The sequence below is a fragment of the Liolophura sinensis genome, chromosome 8, assembly GCF_032854445.1.
Source record: "Liolophura sinensis isolate JHLJ2023 chromosome 8, CUHK_Ljap_v2, whole genome shotgun sequence".
Lineage (NCBI taxonomy): Eukaryota > Metazoa > Mollusca > Polyplacophora > Chitonida > Chitonidae > Liolophura > Liolophura sinensis.
The window spans coordinates 44,869,631-44,887,837 of NC_088302.1; the positions used below are offsets into that span (position 1 = coordinate 44,869,631).

At 38.1% G+C, this 18,207-nt stretch overlaps 1 protein-coding gene across 1 annotated transcript in view; it reads right to left on the reverse strand.

The window, feature by feature from the left end:
* LOC135473576 (nonsense-mediated mRNA decay factor SMG5-like) overlaps nt 1-17,879 on the reverse strand; it is a 63,734-nt gene extending 45,855 nt beyond the window's left edge. The window contains exons 1-20 of the mRNA XM_064753433.1: nt 17,685-17,879; nt 16,781-16,879; nt 15,856-15,979; nt 15,405-15,561; nt 14,085-14,186; nt 13,451-13,540; nt 12,935-13,013; nt 11,824-11,949; nt 11,411-11,482; nt 10,939-11,126; nt 10,048-10,182; nt 9,546-9,655; nt 8,673-8,784; nt 7,890-8,372; nt 7,407-7,484; nt 4,429-4,492; nt 3,441-3,570; nt 1,905-2,051; nt 1,105-1,365; nt 360-512 (exon numbers count right to left, since the gene is read on the reverse strand). Of these exons, the coding sequence (XP_064609503.1) occupies nt 360-512; nt 1,105-1,365; nt 1,905-2,051; nt 3,441-3,570; nt 4,429-4,492; nt 7,407-7,484; nt 7,890-8,372; nt 8,673-8,784; nt 9,546-9,655; nt 10,048-10,182; nt 10,939-11,126; nt 11,411-11,482; nt 11,824-11,949; nt 12,935-13,013; nt 13,451-13,540; nt 14,085-14,186; nt 15,405-15,561; nt 15,856-15,979; nt 16,781-16,879; nt 17,685-17,752 (2,778 nt within the window). The 5' untranslated portion in view covers nt 17,753-17,879. The remainder of the gene's footprint in view (nt 1-359; nt 513-1,104; nt 1,366-1,904; nt 2,052-3,440; nt 3,571-4,428; nt 4,493-7,406; nt 7,485-7,889; nt 8,373-8,672; nt 8,785-9,545; nt 9,656-10,047; nt 10,183-10,938; nt 11,127-11,410; nt 11,483-11,823; nt 11,950-12,934; nt 13,014-13,450; nt 13,541-14,084; nt 14,187-15,404; nt 15,562-15,855; nt 15,980-16,780; nt 16,880-17,684) is intronic.
* Between the last annotated feature and the right edge of the window lie 328 nt (nt 17,880-18,207).

Below are 18,207 nucleotides of genomic sequence, written 5' to 3' on the forward strand. Positions count from 1 at the left end.
TAGTCTCAGTAGCTGTTCAAATTTTATCATTTTCAGCACTTCTGAACTAAATCAGGAATGTTTTTCTGAAATGTGTTTGAATAAAAAAGATGAATTTGTCAAAATATGATTCCTGCACTCCAGTGAAGGGAGGGGGGTTGTAAAGGGAGGGTCATGACGGAGGGTGGCTTGACAGGGGGTGGCATGACAGGGGGTGGCTCGACAGGGGGTGGCGTGAAGAGAAGATTCATGAACTCCTCACACAAAGGGTTTACCTAGCGCTTAAAAAGTCATTCTCATGAATAGTGCAAGTACCATGTTCTTCAACAAACAGCTACGGTTAGTCTGTTGACAGTGTTGGCAATAAATAATTCACTTACCAAGTTATCCTGCTTTGTTTTCTCTTCTGCTGAGTGATGAGACTGGGCGGGGCCTAGAAATTCCTTCTCCTCTGGTTGGAAGAAGAATTCGACACCTGTGAGACTGGAGAGGTAATGCCCAAACTGTCTGAGGCAGGCGATGCGCAGAAGTGCCTGAAAGACAAGCCATCAAACAGTTAAACGATAATAAACAACAGGTAATAAGACAGCCACGAACTGAAGAGATTAAATCATAAAGCCCACATTACCCTTATTCTTCTATAAAACGGACATCTTGTCTATAACGGTGGCATAAATATTTAGCTTTTTTTTTGTTCCATATACTGTAGTTAGTCCACCTAATGAATAACATATTCATACCTTTTCTTTTCCAGAACACTGGGAGAGAAATGTAATTATTTGCTTTCAGCACTTCTAATGTCTGTACTAAAATTTGGCAGAATGTGAAATATACACCTTCACCCCGATTGTGCCTCTCATGTCGCCATTAGCAATATGACGTTACTGTGACAGTATTTGACACCCATGATTTTTGCCTCCATTCTTAAAAAAAATAACCCCAGGTTGTGTTCATTTTTGATTTTAGATGATTAAAGTGCTCCCCAGTTGCTTAAGGTTTGGTGTACAATAACCTGGTTACCAATTCACATTCATATCTGCTGATTTAACTCATTCAATTTCTAAATAGATGATTCTGGTTGTCATTAAGATTACATTTATATCAGTAAAACCATGCCACACAAACCTCCATGTCATCCTTAACCACAGCCTGACTCCAGAGGGAGAAGTCTATGGTAGCATGGAGCTCTTGTAGAGGCACGAAGCACTGAAGGTTGATGTCCTCCACCAGGGGAAGCATTGCTGCCAGCGACTCTCTCCACTTGTCTCTAAGACTGCCTTCAGGTTGGCAGACATGTGCACAGGGCATGCTAGCAAACCTCAAAATGTCACTCTCATCAGTACAGGAATTATATATATATATACTGTTACTTATTTTGATATGGGTCTATGCAACAGACAGAAAATCCATATTACACACTCAATAAAATTAAAAAAGATTAAACACACGTAAAAACAAACCACTTGGAATTGGCTGTTCAGAAGTATATTAGTGTATTAAGTCGTATTTTAGATTTAAGCCAAATCCAGCAGCCAATGAAGTTGTTCAAAGTAAGAGTATAAAAGCAGCAGTTTTAGTTCATATTTAATGTACTGTTGCACAATTATTTTGGGGATAAGTACAAGACTGAAGAGTTGGCTTAAAGTTAAATCTTATATTAAGTCTTGTAACAGTTTTGAACAACCAGACCCTGTGTATAAGTGCTTAAGAAATGCATAAACTAGATATTTATTTACACACTCCAGCTGGTCAATGCAACATACAGGAGATTTGTGAAAACTTTAGAACTTGGGGAACAAAATTTATAAAAAAAAAGGAAAAGTTATAAATGTAGAAACAGTACACAGCAGTATGTGTCTGATCAACACCAAATTACTATGCGGCTTCAAGATAATTGCAATTAAACTTTCAATTCATTTTTATGAAGTATGATAATCTACCAAACGGGTGGTGTACACTGTAGCGTATAAACTGTTACAGTGATGCATGAAATCGTTACCTTGTAACAGCTGATCTTTGGTAGGAAGGAAGTTGAGAAGTACAGCAAGTCTGCTCCACAAGGACTGAGAACTCTGAGGACAAAAGTACAAATCTATCCAGACATTTATCGTAATTGTCTACAGTCAATCTCCATCATAAACACTTATAACAGAAGTCCCTAAAACAGTAAGGTCCTGACTACACTAATTCTTCAATAATTCTATCCACATATACACACGATCTGATCCAGGGCATTTTCCAACTCATCAAAAGTGTTTGGGTCTCAGGAGTTTGGGATCCCCAATGATTTATTTACTTTTTCAATTGGTGTTTTTATGCTGTACTCAAGAATATTTCACTTGTATGAGCCAGCATTATGGTGGGAGGAAACCGATCAGAGCACGAAGAAAACTCACAACAATCCGCGGGCTGCTGACAGAACTTACATCCAATGAGGAAGCCAGCTTGAGCTGGACTTGAACACAGAGACACCACATTGGTGAGAAGCTTCTGGGTCATTGCGCCTAGCTGGTGTGCTAACCACCTTGGGCCATGGGATCTCAAATGATAAAACATTTATGTTTTTGTAGTACTTGTATATAAAAATGGTGAAACAGAGAAGTATTACGTTGAAAAGTCCAAAACTTTCAGCCTAGATCAGGCCTTGGCAAAGTATGTGCTTTGGCAAAGGAAGGGCATGTTATGTAATCAAGACAGGTTATGTTCTATTGTCTATGAACTTTATTTCTGCCCTTCACTACCTGACCAATACATTTTAGTCTTCAAAATTTTATAAATTGTGTTCACATCACATCTAAACTTATACTTTTTGTCAAAACAATTGTCAGATTTGTTCAGATATTAGCGGTACATATGTAATGTCGGTATCATCACAAGGTATTATTAAAACACTTGTACAGGCTCATGTGTTCACTGCTGAATGGGCATGAACTTTGATTGACAAAGTATTATCCTGTACAGTCAGCTACATGTTTGCCAATATTTGACCTGTTGTAATGATGTCAAGTTTGGGGCATGACCGTTAGTACTGAACATCTCTGCTTTCTTCAACACACATGTAGAATAATACTGCATGTTATCCATCCCTACGATTTTGTGTTATGTAGCTTCAATCTTATCGATGTGCAAAAACACAATCAACTTGGTTAGCCTTGGACTTGAACTGAAAACCTCAGTTATCAATGACTAGTAGCTTAGAGTACAAGCCCTTGACAATCCAAAAACCCGTGTCAATGAAGGCATAAATCATTGAAATACATGCTCCATATATATATACTTTTCTATCTTTTTTTTAATTTCTATCTTTTGTGCGTGTTTTATGTCACACTCAAGAATATTTCACTTACATGTATATGACTTTAGCCAAGGTACAAGGAAACTGGACAGAGCTTAAGAAAACCCAAAACCAACTGGCAGACCTTCCCACATAAGACCCAACTGAACATGAGGGGGATGCTTACCTGAGCACATGTTGTGATCACATGACCATGGCATTTCATCCAATCACAGGCTACTTTAACAACTGGAAGTAGTTTTTCATTTTGTATAACCTCAAGCAGGTTGGCAAGATGTTGCTGCTGAGCTGTGGCCCTAAGAGCAGAAATAAAGTATCTGTTTGTTTGTTGTTTTAATTTTGTCAGAATATTTAAATTGTTATATATTAGTTAGGTTTAAGGGCGACAGAAACCAACTATATCCCAGAGAAAACCTTCTGAGCTGAAGTCAGAAGCTGAATGTTGATCTCAAAGCAAATTCACTGTTCTCAAGTATTTTTTTTTTTTTTTTGATAGTCATTAAAGAGACTCTATGTGTTCTGTAGCAGCTTATAGCTCTTTATCTAAAAGTTTTTTTTGCAAAAACAAAGATGGTTTTGAAAAGAAAATTTTCAAGACAATGAGGACAAGTCACTTAGAACATATACATCCTAATTCCTCAACCTTTTCATATATGCAAGAGCAACTTTAAGTGCAATATATGAATATTTTTCATTTGATTTCAGAGACATTGGATGAATTGGCCAATTTTCAGGCTTCACAAAATTGTATTAATCTACACAGAATAATACCTTCAGAATATGCTTGAATAAACACCTTGCAAACATGCAAAATGGTTGAAGAATTACAGTATATAAAGTGCAAACTGGCTTAATACTTTTCGCTACTTGCTGTGTATCACTGCAAAACACAGTCTATTTATCACTTCTGTGTTCATGGTTTTGAATGTGTTAATTTACAGTGCATCCCTACTAGAAAATGTGACTGTCAACACATGTATCTGCACACTACTGTTGATTTCCAGTGAATTGTGCGTAATCATTTCTCTGCATATAACAGAACAGTTTTGCAGGAGTGGTACACTGTTTATGCCAGGTTTTGAGGAAGTAAAACCTGTTTTGGACAGAAAACTTTGCCTGTTCTAGATTTCTCTCCTGACAAACACTAAACTTACTTGTCTGTACTGTCCTCGTCTATCTCTGTGTCGGCATCACTGTCACTCTGACAAGGGGATAACTCTGCCGAGAAAAACATTACTCATTTATCTATCTGACTGCTGTACTATGCTGTAGGTACTTTCATATTTGTGACAGCTATTTAATCTCTAAACATTTCATTGTAGAACTTGAGCTCAAGGGCTGGGAAATGGGTCTGTTGCTCTTCTTCTATTTTTATTTTTCTCGTAACTAATGACCAATTGTCTTCTAGTACAATTCATTGGTCATCTCAACCCATAAAGGGCCTATCAGTTATTCTGTCTGTAAGGGAGGACCCAGCCCCACTTCATCTAGACATGGCCGTAAAGAAAATTCATCATATTAAGGACAAGGACATCATATTAAGATATACTGCAAGATTGTAGACATTTTCCTAAAATGTGTTTTTGCAACTAAGTTGTTACCATTTCTTTTTGTTCGGTTAGTGTGAGCATGAAAATCTTCATTATATGTACCACTGCCGTATGTGGGAAAAAAAAAAAAGCAACATATCATAATACATGTTTTGGTCCTTACATTGTACAGTTGTATCTCAACAGTACAAATATGGCAAGGACACATAAAATACATGTACAATCTGTCAACCTTTTTTCGATCTTTTCAACATTATACCCAAATGTTCATCATATATAGCAAACGTAAAGAACAGCTCATTCCACAATTTAAAAGATAACTACGTCAACACACCATGAAAAAGTTTGTAAAATAAGTTTGTTGTCATTCACGAAGATCAACTGTTGGGCAATAATCCATGGGGTCAGCAATGCTACAGATTATTTTCAGAGGTAGCACGGTACTCCCTACTTTTCCAAGAGAGGGAGTGCTGGGTAAGCCTACTGCAATAGACATTTTTTGAAAATACTGAACATTTCACTATTTTGGGTCCACATCAATACACCCGGAAAGTGTGGAGTTGATTGAGTGAAGGGGGTTGAGGAAATCGGAAGACATATATGTGCATAAATGTTTAGGCCTAGATAGACCTACCGGTACAGAGATTCTTGTAGTTAATTATATAGGACAACAATTATATGTATGTACATGTTGATTGCCCAAAATTTCGACTTGTCATTCCAGAATAAATTAATTTTTTCAGCTCTTCCTTGCGAGGAATGAATCTGCATTACGCTCATAGGCCTACATTTATTTATTACACCTCAACCTGTAGGCCTACAGGGATTATTTCAATAACTCACTGAATGACAACTTTACGTTTTCATTTTCTTTTGATAGCAGGGGTTGCAGTATTATTTCATTCTATGGTAACTTGCCTGATGCGACTGGTAATTTTTTTTTTTGCCTGTCGAAACATTTCTGTACACACGAACAACTGTCGTTTTGGGATCAAAACATGATACACTTGTTATGCAAAACCCAAATGTAGGCCTACATTAGAAGAGAAAAATTTATTATTTATGCTCACTTACTGGCAGGATAAAGTATAAATCTAAAGTGTTTCTGAAGACCAGCTGTTCTCATGATCGTTGTATTTCACTGCATTACCTTCTCTCCTCAGAAATCACTCATATAGGTATACGCTGGAAATTGGATCATCGATGACACTTTAACATCGCACAAATAACTGATTTAATACAGTCCAGTAGCAGAACTTGCTGTACAGTAACCCAAATAACCTTTTTTTTTTAGCCCTTGCTACATCTTCTTCACGGCAAACACTAGAGAATGTCACAAAACACAAATATTCGTTCTCCAAGACTGCAGGTAGTGGTGCATGAACCTTTGCTGTAACTTTCAGTTTCTGAAAACTAAGATGCACCCACAAATCATCCTGCATATTCAGTACGCTTTGTTTTAATTTTAGAAGCTTCTCATCTAATTTTTAAATGCATTTACATGTGCAAGCCCATTATCTGTAGTACTGGGGTCAAGGTCAAAGGGCATATTTGCCATCTAATAACTTCCTCCTTCTTTGCTTTCACCATTTTGGTGACTAACAAAGCGCTTGATTGCTGTAAGGTAGACCTAAATATTATCAGGGGCCGTTGAATACATGAACGTAGGCTACCTTACATGGTGTAAATCTTTTCACGACATACGCTATCACAGGCAATCAAGGTACCGACTGGTATGTGACATTTACTGTCACAATCCTCAAAACAGCGCAAACATATTGGATAACATTTCTTGACACACGGTCTATTTCATTAAGTGCACACACTCGTCAAACTTGGGTGAACCTACTTCCGGCAATTTCTTCACAAATTTTCATATCTCTATAATGGGCCTCAGGTAATTCTCACCAATAGACCCATAAAAATAGCATGATCTCATCGGCTACCTAACCAAACCTTTTATGCCAGTTTGTAGCTGGACTACTGATAGCTGGGTTTAAAAATATGACCTCACTCAGCAAGACTACAAAACCAATGACTGACTGATTAGAGGCATTGGACATGATATACAGAGTAAATCTTGCACTCTTTATAAATAAAACTGTAATGGATGTGGATTTATTGATTTATCATCTGAAATGTGTCAAAACTCAAATAAATTAACAGTCAGAGTTTGAACAGGCTTCCCACCAACATACATGTCTAATACCTGAATTGGTGATACTTTTTCTGGAACTGATGAACAAACAGCAGGACACAAATATACTTGTATTTACCCCACAATCATTTCAATGACACAGCACCTCAAATGGTTTTCCACAATGCTTTAGGTCAATAACTTATGCACATGCACTGCAGGTTTCTAATTTTGTTTTGGTATTATCACTGTATTAGGAAAACACTGACAGGAGCATTACTAAGTAAATTTGTATCTGACTTCATAGTTTCCCACAATTGAAAGGATACATAACATAGACATGTAGCCACAGTTAGTTGGATGACACAAAAGAATGTAAAGATCCTCATTGCCCTTTCGTATCCGTATCTATAAACTTCTCAAAAGAATGTAATTTCATAATTACCAGCATCAGTGGGCATCACAGTCTCTGTGTCTGTTTCTATTACAAAGCTGGCCAACTTCTGCTCAAGTTCAACAGAGTCTGTGGAGATAAGTCTTACAGATTAGATTTCTTGGGGACCAGAAATAGACACAACTGAGAATCAGTGGTATAAGGATAAAAAATGTTAGAAGATATACAACAATGCAACAAATCTTTTACAGTACAATAAAAAGAACAGAAAGATATTTAGGGCTAAAAACAACAATGCAATGTTTTTGCTGTAATTCTAGACTAGGCTTTCAGCTAACATCAGATTAGGGTATCCTATATACATGAACATAGATCCTCACAGCCTACTGTACATTCCTGTCATTACAATTACCATTTGTAGGTAGCCCAGTAATGTAGTACTCATGTGTTAGAAAAAGAGCAGATGTCAGTTCCACTCAGATCATAGTTGCCATTTCCCTAGAAAGGGTACCTAATACCAAAACAAGCCCCTACCTGTCCTTCTGTGGGTGTTACAGACACGGGTTATTCCATCACCAACAGGAGGATTGCTGCCACTGTCAAGTGGTGTGCTCATGTTTCTATGCCCCTGACCTAGAATAGCCGAGGAGGAAGACGCAGTGAAGAGTTCCGAAGAGAGGACAATTAGGTTCTGGTCAGATTCCTTGTTCCAGACATTTGACCTTTTCATCTGGTCATCAGTTCCCAGGGATCCATCACTGGCTGCCTCCAATGAGGAGCAAGAGTCTGTATTGTTGTTGTACAAGTTGTCTGTGGATGATGACTGTGTGCCGTCTGCCCTGTTGGCCAGCGGGTTACCGGACCCTCTTGGATGAGAAATTCCATTGACACTTTTTGGTATGTTGTCAAGCTTGTTGAGATTTTCCTCAAAGTCCGAGTCAGAATCAGGAGCGAAACAGTCAATGAAGTCATCCGAGTCTTCAGACAGAGACTGGCCATCATCACTTCCTTCTCCTCCTGTAAATTAGTCATGATCAGTAAAGCCTAGATCATCCTATGAAAAAATCAGATATGTTCTTATACAATTTGTTTAATCTGTTTCATCTTTTCAGTTCTCTTTCAAAAAATCGTTTTCATTAGATGCCACTGTAGTGCAAAGGTCAGGAAGTATGAAAATAAACTGTTGCTCCATCTGTTTCAAAAGCTTTCTTTGGCATCTGTTGTAAAAGTAAGATAGCAGAATATAGTGTAGAATCCTTTAAACAAACTGAGATTGTAAATGCACGATATAAGAATGTAATGTAGCTGGTGAATTACCTTCACTAAGATCTGAATCATCCAAAGAACTGCTACAGGAATCATCACTACTTTCACTGTTTCTATGACGACGTCTACGCAAGCTTCGGAGTCTGCCCGCTTTCCGCTTTTTCTGTAATTATAATGAGGTTGGTGAATAAAAACCTTCATGAAAAATGTGATTGAATTCCTGAGATGCATCTGTCATAATTTGAGAAATTTTTTTGCCTAAGCTTAGCCTCGGCATAGCTTAACCTTATTTTCCTATAAAACACATTTAGCTTAGTTTGAGAGAAATTTTCACCTCAAGTATCCGAGAGCAGTTTGTCTGAGGCGTATTTGGAATAGTCTCAGAGCCATGAAACATGTTTGGCATAGTCATAGCATTTCCCTGAAACAATTGGCATAGTCTGAGAGCATTTTCCATTAGACATATTTAGCATACTCAGAGCATTTCCCTGAGGCATATTTGGTGTAGTTTGGAGCATTTCCTTAAGATATTCAGGGCCATACTTTGGAACTTATACCTTATACAAGCACAATCATTTTAGTACTGAACTACAAATACCATTAAAGTTGCTCAGCAGTAAGTTCACCCAGCCTGTTCAGTACTGCCCTATCCCAGTTAGGAAAATGTTTGTATTTTTGGCGAAGTTCAGCAGTTAGTCTTAAATTTTTAAACCATGTCCTGCTGTAGAACTAATCAGCTGTAAGCTGCCCAGAATTTGGCTGGATTGCCACTTCACATATTTCCAGGTGTATTATTTGTTTTATTATGTTTTTTGTTTTAAATTATATATATATTATTTATTACATCAAATCATGTGATATTACGAGCAATCAAGAGCTACAAATACATGATGATTGTGATTGTGTGCGTGTGTGAAGAGTTACCTGGTTGTGTTTGGAGCCTGGCCCGTGGTCCTGACCTCCGATCTGTGAGCTCTCCTCCTCCCCTGCCTCTTTCCATGACCTAGAGCTGCTGGACCCTAGTTGAAACTCCTCTGCAACACAACACATAATGAGAAATATGATACCCCCCGAAAAACATGATACATCATGGCAAACAGTATGTAATGCAATGCATTATGAAATATAACACACAGGAAACACATCACATCATGGGAAACACACTAAGTTACAAGAAACACATCATGAGAAAATCACTAAGCAGGAAACCCAACACATCATGGCACACACATGGGAAACGAGACATCAACATAAATAGATGAATACACTAACCATTCTTGAGCTAATTCATTAGGTTTGTAGTAAACATAACTGTGCTCCATCATAAATAATTTTTCAAGGAAAAGTTTCCTTGCATTTAATTAATTGTGAAATTATGAATACTGTTCCTCAGTGGGGCTCCACCATGATTAAAAGCACCTCTTACCTGCATCAACCGATGGCAGGTGTACAGGATTTTCCACCTCCTGCAGTGCCCTCTGGAGGCGACTTATCACATGGTTCAAAATGTGAGACACCAGGGCAAGGAGGAAGGCAATGGAGGCGGCCACCTGGCGAGAACCTAAAACACACATCCAGATTGTCAACACTACGAGAAAAATACATGTGCTAGATAGCTGACTTTGCATCTGTATCCTGATTTCTTCCCATGTTTGAAGTTTCCCTTCACAAGTGTTACATTACAGACAGTACACACAACTTTCACTGAAGTATTATAATGAATGCATTACTCTCAAAAGGAAAACCATAAACAAGGTAGAAATGTTCATAATGCTAGCTGCCGTCATATAAGTGAAACATTCTTGAGTATAGCATAAAACATCAATCAAATAAATAAATAAATTAACTGTATTTGCTTGTTTGTAGAGGAAAAATAACTGTTTTAAAAAGCAATAACACAATTTATCAATAAGAAGAAGGCGCTCCCGAAACGCAAACCTCCCACACCAGCTAAATGTACAAATTCCCTGGCTGTGGCATGAACACCTTCGACCACATGATGAATTGCAACAAAGGGAAAACACTCGCCTATGCAACATTCTATGATAAAAGAAAAACAAGGATTTTTGTCCTATCTGGAATTTACGAATCCAGATGTAAATAACTTTTCCCGTAAAGTTGCTGACACACAGACTGACAAATAAACATCTGGAAAAAGATAAGCTCCTCAACAGAGGTAATAAAGGCAAATGCAGGGGAGACAATTCTGCAGCAGTAGCCGATCACCAATGCAGAGGTGGTTGTCTCCCCTCATTTTATTTATCTCACTGGTCATTAGATTACTTTATAATTCTATTTCCTATTTATGTTGACATACCATTTTTCTGTTGGTAATAAATTGTGGCCATGCACATCACAAAAATTCTAAAAACCAGATCGTCATCGAGGTATGTGGGTTTATGATCCGTGCCATCTTCAAGGTCCCCGGATATCTCATAAAACATGCAGAGGTCAAAATCCTGGAGGGTGCGCTGACACTGCTCCTGTACCTCATAGCCCTCACAACTACAACAACATGGTTTACACAAGCAAATATACACAGGCACATTCACAAGAATACCGGGTCTGTTTTACTTCATGTGGAATTTAAGACCAGTAAAGGCTTCAAACCTCTGAAAGCATCTGACAAAGTTACCAATATATGACAAAGTTATAGAACATGGACCAAGCAAATATTCATACATTGATTGAAGGAATCCATCAGCATATTGACATTAGCTGTCAGAGTCTGTGTGAACATTATGGTCTTATCTATTTAAGTCCTAATTACGTCAGCATTATGCCATTACCTGTCTGAGTCCTTGTAGAAAATGCTGAGCAGATACATGAACCTGACTAAGAACCGTCTCACATCTCGCTGCCTGAAACACACCGGGGGAGATAACTGTAAACACTAAGTACAAACTAACTGTCAAGTCCTTTAAACGCAGTAAAGCCTATCCAAAATTTTTAAAACTGATCATAAAATCCGCTGATGTAATTTCATAGGGAAGAGAATCTATCCCATCAAAATCAAATGAATTTTATTAAAATAGCTGACATCCATTAGTTTTGTTTTGGCCACTTAGGTGACAGATTTTACATTTCAAAAATCAGTTGAAAATTCTCATCTCTAATCTCTTAAGACTATTGAATAGTGAGAACAGCCAGATAGCACAGCAAGGCTACAGTACAATCTGTCCGATATCAAGTTAGATTCCACCTTTGTTGTTGTGGAGGTAGATCTCTTGGTGTGGTCACTGTGAATTCATGGAGACGCTTGGAGATCTTCTCAAACAATCTGTCCAGATTCCCTCCTGCTCCTTCAAATGACAGTTCTGACACCAAGCTGAGGATGAACAGGCAAAACTATAGGTAATGTCAGTAGCCTGGTTCAAGTTGAGCAACTTGTATGTGGTCAAGCAATCAGTACATGGAATGAGTAAACTCATACATGGTCTGAGTCAGTGGTATACCAAGTAAGTTTATAGTTATTAGGGCCAAAAGTTAATATTTCTAGACTTTTACAGGGCTTTCCAGACCCCACACTTAACATTTCCCAGGATACTTGGAATAAATATTCCACACTTATGAAAGTTTTGAAGCACTGTAAAATGACCCTAATCAGTGGAACTTTTAGTCTTATCAACTTAAAAGCTGGAAAACAAATTTCTCTAAGAGAATGTCAGCACATTATGCATAGTTGCTAAGTTTGGTCCTGTGGTCTCAATTCCAAGGTTTTTCAAGGCCCAAGTCAGAAAACCCCTGATTTTCCCAGCTTTTCAAGGCCCAAGTCAGAAAACCCCTGATTTTCCCAGCTTTTCAAGGCCCAAGTCAGAAAACCCCTGATTTTCCCAGCTTTTAAAGGCCCAAGTCAGAAAACCCCTGATTTTCCCAGCTTTTCAAGGCCCAAGTCAGAAAACCCCTGATTTTCCCAGCTTCTCAAGGCCCAAGTCAGAAAACCCCTGATTTTCCCAGCTTTTCAAGTTATGAAAAAGTTTCTTATGAGTTCCAGACTTTTCAAGGTTTCCCAAGACCTTGTATGAACCCTGTGTTATGTGGAATGAGTGACCGTACATCGTGTGAGTAAGCTTATTAAGTTGAATGCTGCTTGATGCCATACTCAAGAATTTTCCATTCATGTGGTACTGGTCAATGCTACTATGTGGTACATACTGTTTCATCACGCAACAAACTGATACACATTGTGTGTGTCTAGTTACTTACATGTATATGGGAATGTATATGTATACAGATTCTCAAACAGGCCAAATGTAGGACTAACCATGCGGATATTCCTGTAGTAAGAACAGATAAATGAACTGATTACCTACCAGCGAATGTAGTGGTAAGCAGCATCACAGCTGTAGTGTCGGGACCCTGCCATAGTGCCCAGTTGATTGTGAGGCATTCCTGTAACATACAACACATACCTGTAACACTTGGATTTATTTACTTATTTCATTGGTGTTTTACGCAGTACTTAACAATATTTCACTTATACGACAGCGGCCAGCATTATGGTGGAAACCAGGCAGAAGACAGGGGAAACACACTACCAACCGCAGGTTGCTTAAAGACCTTCCCACGTACGGCCAGAGAGGAGGCCAGCATAAACTGGACTTGAACTCACAGCGACTGCATTGGTGGGAGACTTCTGGGTCATTACGCTGCACTAGCGCGCTAACCAACTGTAACACTTGGCGAGGCTATCTCAAGGGAGATAACTCTGATTAGGATTGCAGATGCAATTCTTTGTGGCACAAAACCACCAGAATAAACTCTAAATGCATTCACTCAAGGCTGAAAATATGTATTCGTGGTGACAAATAAAAGGATTCTTAAATTACCTAGATCTGGGAACAGTGCGAGAGCCTGGTAGTAGTAACGCTCTGCTGTCACACAGCTTAGTCCTTCATCATAGGTCTGCTGGTACCTGGCTGAAAGTAACCATGACAGGTACAGGTAACAAGGTAAAACGGTTAAGGAAAAATGTCTTACTGCTGGTGGTTTACAAAATCACTTGCAATGCTTCAAAGTCTTGTACCAGTTGACCGTTTTGAGCAGAATTCCCATATTGTATATCTGTTTTTGATCTCCAAATCAAATAACACCATTTTCTTCTGCATTAAGTGTTTTCATAAATGATGGTATCATGACCCCTTTCCCATTTCATCAAAACCTTGTCAGGAAAAAGGTGAGTGAGAGCAAAATACAGTTCTCAAAGATAAAGGAATGGAAACTAAGGAGAAGTAATTCTTCTTGTCTTACTAGTCCCCTGACAGATATGTCAGTTTGCCTCTAACATTTTGTTCAGGTGCTTAAAGTAAAACCAAATTTATACCCATTTGTGACAGTACTCATTTGGGCAAATAGGTCTTTACTAACAAGACAAATATGGTAACATATTATAAACAATAGGAAAGTGGTAATTTTTGAAATGGTGGATAATGGAGAGGACAGTAGAAATCAATGGAGACTCACCAATGTCTCCCAGGTAGACTAGACACCTATGGCAGGCCTTTGTGGCCCATTCCTTAATGGCCTTATCACCTTCCTTCCTTCTGTGAGTCTGAAATCTGCTACCTGTTAACAAATGAAAACACTCAGTTGTGACTGCCAAGTACAGCAGTTTAAGTTCACAAGATTTATTTGTTCCCCAATTGCAGTGTTTAGTTACAATCAATTTCAGCTGGCAGGTAATATAGCCAAGTAGATCTGTTTAGAGATTTGTTTCATTCTTTAAAGTCAAGGTGTCAGGGAAGCTGATATAATGCCATGAGAATGATTGTCAGTAAAAGAATATACAATTATACAATGGGTACCAGATATGTCAGCCATAAATTAGCACACTTACCCTTTATGGAACAAGCAACAGATTTTCTTAATAAGGACCACCACATTTTGTTACACGCATCTGACTAAATGTTAACTAAATGTTCTTCATGATGGACTTGTACACAAAACCCATTCTGATAACAAGAGTTTTACAATACATTTGCATATAGAATAATTGCTTTATGACAACCTCATGGTTTTAGGTACACAAACAGAGGAAGAACAACATACAGTATTTGCTCCCAAAAGTACATCTTTAAGACAAATAAAGGCAACAAAATATTGCTTAACGTTCAAAAACTTACACTTTTCCAGTATGATATCATTATACCTTTAAAACAAACCTTAAAAGACAATTGTAATATCAACAGAGTTATTCAGAAACCAAACACAGACATATGTATCACTATCAAATGTATTCATCCAAATGACTTGCGACTTATCACTTTATAAAGGACATTATCAAACTCTGAACAATGGATTTACGAACAGAACGTTATCAGGTTTAAACAAAAGCCCAATAGTTACTCTGAAGAGTGGAAGAATAGGTTTCGTATGTGGCTCTATTTGCTTTTCATCTAAAATTATGCTTTGTTAGCATCTCATTTTGTGTTCATATCACAAATTCAAGTGCAAAGTGAAGACTTCATGAACACATCAACTGCTGCATAAATGTTTGTTCATGGCATGCTCTGTATCAGGACACAAGATGGATGAGAACTGGCTATAATGAAATCTGAAATAATTACTGTATTGTACGTTCAGTTTAGCATTTTTTACGCGACACAGTTTGATCGATGCCAACTGATTCATCCACTTTCTCGGGCAGCTCATAGGGTTTCATTGAATTTTTTTGTTTTTACTATTCTTTTAAGAAAAACTTAGGTGTTGGTGTCAGAAATATCATTTTAATGTCATTATGTTCTTCTGAAAGTGAAATACAGTGAACAACAAGCAGTCATTAACCTGGTTTTGATGGCGGCAGGAGGTAGAAGTCCAAAATTCCATCAAAGTGAAGTGCGAATTCTTGCTGCAGTCTGAAGAGGAGATGATAGTAGTAGCCACTGGCTGCAGCTAAGTGTGTACGAAAGGCGTTCTCCACAGAACTATTAGCACGAATATGCTGACAAAGGAATTCAGAAAAACAATTAAACAACAGCCTTAGATACAGACATAGTCACATGTTGTGTGGATAATAAACCTTATATCAAGTCAGAAGTATATGAAAGTTTTAAATGTTGAACACATACCATAGTTCACAGATCATATGAATACCAGGTACAAAAAATAACATTCAGTCTTATGTTTCATGCTTTCTCATGATTAATAATCTGAAGATAGCACATAGGTTCACATGTGGAATGCCTTAGATGAGTTTACAATAAAGTTAATGTCTAAAAATGGGAGTTAACCTCACCCGCCTATTGTGTTTAACCAGCTGGATGATGTCATAAAAGACTTTTCTCCAGAGCACTTCTTCTGCTTTACGGCCATAGAGGGCTGGGTCGTAGAACATCAGCCGCTCGCAGTACTCCTTAAGCCTGAAAAATACACAAGTGGTGACAAATATTCAGTAAAGCTGAGACATGTAGTTTACTCTTCATATTTAACACATATGTTCCCCCTGGCTATAAATTAATGCTAGATGCTGTTGTATAAGTGCAATATTCTTGAGTACAGCATAAAACTTCAATCAAATAAATAAGTAACACATATGTAACAGTTTTCTTTTGAAACTACGGTTGAGCCTGCCTAGAGACCGGAATGACAGACCAGATTTACAAGGGGTCGGCTACACAAGTGTGTGACCACAACACAGCAACTACTGCTGGGACATTCACCTATGCAAAAGAGTCAAAAAAGAGCATAATTCAAGCCATCCAGAAATCTATGTTATATCTTTATTGTTTTCAGGTCTATTTTGTGGACTGGAATGAAAAAGATCCTGAGCGCAACTGATCTTCTTAGGAGCCATGTTGTTTCTACAGATCACCAAATCAGGAAGGGCACAAAGGAGAGATAGCCCAATAAAAATGGCTTCCTTAGCCTGTGCTCATGGTCATATTCTGTTTGGTCCGAAAAATATGCCTGAAATTAAACGGTGCTGCCACATATTATATATTTCTGGATAGCTTGAAATGTACTCTTTTTGAATCTGTTGAACTCTGTCAAATCAGTAGTTTCTGTGCAAAGGTCACTTCACTGATCAAACTCAAATCTGGTCCTCACACCTGTCTGGTCTGTCACTAGGGTCTTTATGAAGGCCCCTTGTGGTTTTCAACTTTACCTACATGTATTATTAAAACAAGAGATATCTATAAAAGATTTAATGAATCACAAACCTTGTTCTCAGGCCCACAGCATCTTGTCTGAAAACATCCCTGTACGCTTTCTTTTGCCGAGATATATCATCAAGCCGTCGGACCGTTTCCACTGCCAGTCTGTTAATTCACCAGAGCAAGAATGGTTTAAAGCACTACTTTAGTAAAATGTCAAACACCCAAAACTCCTTTTCTTATCCTGGCTTAGCATCGTTGAAGGCTCAACGCTTACAATGTTAATTTCATACTCAAGAAAGGTCCAGGCCACTTGCCTTCATTATCAAACAAGTTTTGCGCAAATAAAAGATACCAACCTAAAGACCTGCTTTCTGCACCCACCGCATCGCCACCACATGTCCTTTCCCGATTTAGAATAGATTTAGTTTCTATTGAAGGCTTCCACGGTATACACTCGTTGGCGACTACTGTCATATTAAGCGCCTACGCAGATGTCTTGCTTCATAGTGGAGCAGTGGGAAGATGGTGACATTCACCAAGGAGCGTATCCCTCACGACTATAATAAATCTATTCTAAATCAAGTAATTTCCGCACCCACCACAAAAAGCAGATCTTCAGGTTGGTGTCTTTTATTTGCACGAGACTTGTTCGATAACGAAGACAATTGGCCTGGACCATCATTGAGTATGAAATTAACACTGTAAGTGTCAAGACTCCAACGACGCTAGGCCAGTATATGAAAAGGACTTGGAGTCTTTCGGGGCTAATACAGATACAAAATGAACAGTCAGGCAAGATATCACTATAATCAGCTAAGTTAACAGCAGGTTGAGAAAAACAAGTGCAAGAGGTTATTTGAAGTTCACATATATATGATTCTCAAAGTTTACCGCAGGATATAACGCTATGGTCAATAGCAAACCTCCCGCACGAAATTAACATTGTGTTGTTGTTGTGATAACGAACCTGTAGATTCGTTTGGCCTTATCGACGTCCGGTTTGCCATCGGCAAATCTTGGTGAAGTCTTGATCATCTTTTGTCGTACATCAGCATTAATTGAGGCATTATATCGTGTCGTCAAGATGACACTTTGACGGTGAGACAGTCCAGACACTTAAACGACCCATCGTTCGAAAGCATTTCAGACGATACGGCGGCCATATTTGTTGTCAGTGGAGTGTTGCTTAAGTCATGTGACTACACCAGGCCAGCCGAGAAACGTGAATGCAATGTCAACACCAGTCAACTGAAAAGGTAAATGTTTTCAAATAACTCATCACTAACAACACATGCTATACACTCAAGTAAATTAATAAAAAAATAAATCGTGTTTGAAGGAAATGACAAACGAATAAATAAATAAATTGCAGGATGGTTTCAGGAATGAATGAATGAATGAATAAATAATTAATAACAAACGTTAAAAAAATGAAAAGAAAAAGCAAGTGAAATGGGCTGTTGTATATTTATTTTCTATATTACCGCTAA